The 2817-nt window shown below is 34.5% G+C and overlaps 1 protein-coding gene across 1 annotated transcript; it reads right to left on the bottom strand.

Moving 5' to 3' along the window:
* Positions 1-507: 507 nt before the first annotated feature.
* On the bottom strand, positions 508-2528 carry LOC141706417 (gamma-glutamyl peptidase 5-like). The gene is made up of 4 exons (XM_074509183.1): positions 1962-2528; positions 1569-1751; positions 1319-1486; positions 508-1196 (listed from the first exon to the last, which is right to left on the bottom strand). The coding sequence occupies exons 1-4, from the start codon at positions 2280-2282 to the stop codon at positions 843-845; spliced, it is 1026 nt and encodes a 341-aa protein (XP_074365284.1). The 5' UTR covers positions 2283-2528; the 3' UTR covers positions 508-842.
* Positions 2529-2817: the final 289 nt, after the last annotated feature.

The raw sequence follows: 2817 nt of genomic DNA on the forward strand, positions 1-2817 counted from the left end.
ACTTTTTTAATAAGCAGTATAAGCTAATGAATATGATGTAAAGAAACAGAAAAATATTTCAATATAAAGTCAAAATAGATAGATTAAACTAAAGAGAGACTTTTAAGTTATAGAGAAAAAGCCAAAAAATACACAATCATGCACTCGACTTCATAGAAGAAATCAGCAAAACTGTTATTATCTTCGGGGCCTGTACAAATGTATAGAAAAATTTGTAGTTACTCTTTAGTTTTTAATTCCGTGATTGATTTAATTTGTAGATACTATTTAATTTTTAAATATTTGATAGACTATTTTTGTGCAAAAAATTTATAATACAGACCATATTCATGCAATTACATCTTTAGTTTAAAAAAATCCTAACGCCCATTAAAAATAACTAATGAACTACAATCGGATGACAAAAAAATTATACATAGTCATAATACAGATGCCTGTTATTATTGTACACAATACCACCAAGTATTGCTTGAAATTTATGTACGTGTTGTAACTTGTAACTTGTGATGACTTTTACAAGATTCTTTATAACTTCCGTAAGACCAAGCCCGACTGACTCTTGAGCATCAAAGTCTGTTTCAAGAACATTTCAATACAAGTTCCTGTGAGAAATTGCGCTTATACAGTACATAAATAGAGCTAAGGATATTACGACACACATATTAGTTACATGAGTATAAGCTTTTCCGCTTTAATTACTGGCCTAATCTACCGAAAATCATTATTAGCAAATCATGGAAATGTCTGAAGAATTTACATGAACTAGTATAATTGCATAGTATAAACCAGCTTAACTAATTATTAATTAAGATGACTGTTTAGGTTGTTATGGACACTCTCTCTCAAATCGTAGCCTTGTCCAAACCTTTGCATAGATCATTTAGATTGTTATCGAAATTCTCTTTTAAAGTCTCGGCCTTGAGCAAACCTTTGCATGGATTGTTTAGGTTCTTGTCGTTGTCTTCTTTTAGAATCTCAACCTTGAGGAGACCATTGCATAGATCATTCAGCTTTTTATCGACGTTCTCCGTTAAACTCCCAGCCTTGAGGAAACCTTTGTACAGGTCACCTATGTTTCTATCTACACTCTCTGTTGAAATTTTAGACTTGAGGAAGCCTTTGCATATTCTTTCCCAACACTTTCTATCTGGTTCCCCTTTCTGCAACTGGAACCTGGCATTTTCGGCCAACTCTTCCTGCAACAAGGAATATCGCAGTAAGTAATCAGTTGTTGAAATAACTCTTCAGTTTTTGTTATACATAAATCATAATCTTACTGATATTAATTAGTACTCTGTACAGTATGGCAATATGGTACCTCTATGGAGCCATTAGTGAGAAGACGGTCGATAAGATTAAGAATTATATCGAGGGGATATTCGGGATGACCTTGTATGCCTAATATGTGATCACCAAAGCAAAACATTTCTACTCCTGTTTTCTCAGAATATCCAATCACTTTTGACCCCAATGGCACCTCCAACACCTGCATAATATTTATAATTAACCTTAAAGTGATGCTTTATAAGTTTGTACTTCAATTCCATTACACTGTAAGAGATTGAGACCTCGTCCTGATGGCATTCAATGATAGAAAGAACTTCCGGGATGTCATCAACTTCAAAACCATTAAGGAAACTGCATGAGGAGGAGTTGACGATATTCTTCACGTTAAGTCTCACATTTCTAAGCCCAACGTCCCAGCCACTCTTGGATTTTCCAATTTTTCCTCCCAATGCTCTACATAACACCTGTTGATTCGTGCATGGGCATTAATTTCTTACACACATATGCTTCTTTAGAAGAAGTGTTACTGTAAATTGTATAATTAACTTCATCGTCAAGGCAAAGAACAAAGAAATGTTAGCTGATCCTTATCACTAGGGTGTGAACAAGTTGGTTTAATCATGATACTAATTGTAATCTTCACCAAAACTAGTAACAATATGTGATTTGATTACCTGGTGGCCAAAGCAAATTCCAAGAACTTTCTTTTGGAGAGAATCAATGGCTTGCAAGAGAACGCAGAGCTCACGTATCCAACAGTCATCGCCATAAGCATCATAAGGGCTACCACTAACTACAAAGCCGTCATAGTTTTGAAGATCAGTTATAACTGGGAATTCGCCTTCAACAACCATAAACAAATCCCATGTCTCTCCTTCTTCACCAAAGGCTTCAACAAATAAGTTGAAGTACCCTCCATACATTTTCTTCACATACTCTGAATCCCTTGCTGCTTGTAGCACTGCATATCTCTTTTCGGCTCCTTCCACTCCCATCTTAACTAAAATTTTATATATTCAAATGACTATAGAAAGAGATATTGTGATTACTCTATTTGGCTTATGATTGAGTTAGAAAGTGGCCCTTAATTTATAGACAATGAAAATCAACTATTTAGGTGGGCACTGGAATTTTACACAGTTGCATCAGTGCATCATTTTTTGTTCACTCACTTGTTTGATGCACTTGCTACACAAAACGAAGTATGATTTACATTTAATTTAATATGTTATTATACCACATGCTTGATCAAGACTTATTTCGACCCCGTTCATCAATCGCTTAACCATATAAATATACAAAGACATTTGTTCAAGTTGCAGGAGGATGCTACATACTGAATCTGATACATGCTGTACCTGAGAGCAACTTTGAGTACGTACTCGAGGTTATATGAGATCTTATTACAAATACACAGTGTTTTTTAAAATTATTCTGTATTTACGGAAGGTAGCAGGTTTTGTCAAGCAATTGTTACTAACCATATATTTGTTATAATTTTCCACGGACAAGCAAAAACCATAGAAAGGG

Source organism: Apium graveolens, chromosome 2 (genome assembly GCF_009905375.1).
Source record: "Apium graveolens cultivar Ventura chromosome 2, ASM990537v1, whole genome shotgun sequence".
Classification (NCBI taxonomy): domain Eukaryota; kingdom Viridiplantae; phylum Streptophyta; class Magnoliopsida; order Apiales; family Apiaceae; genus Apium; species Apium graveolens.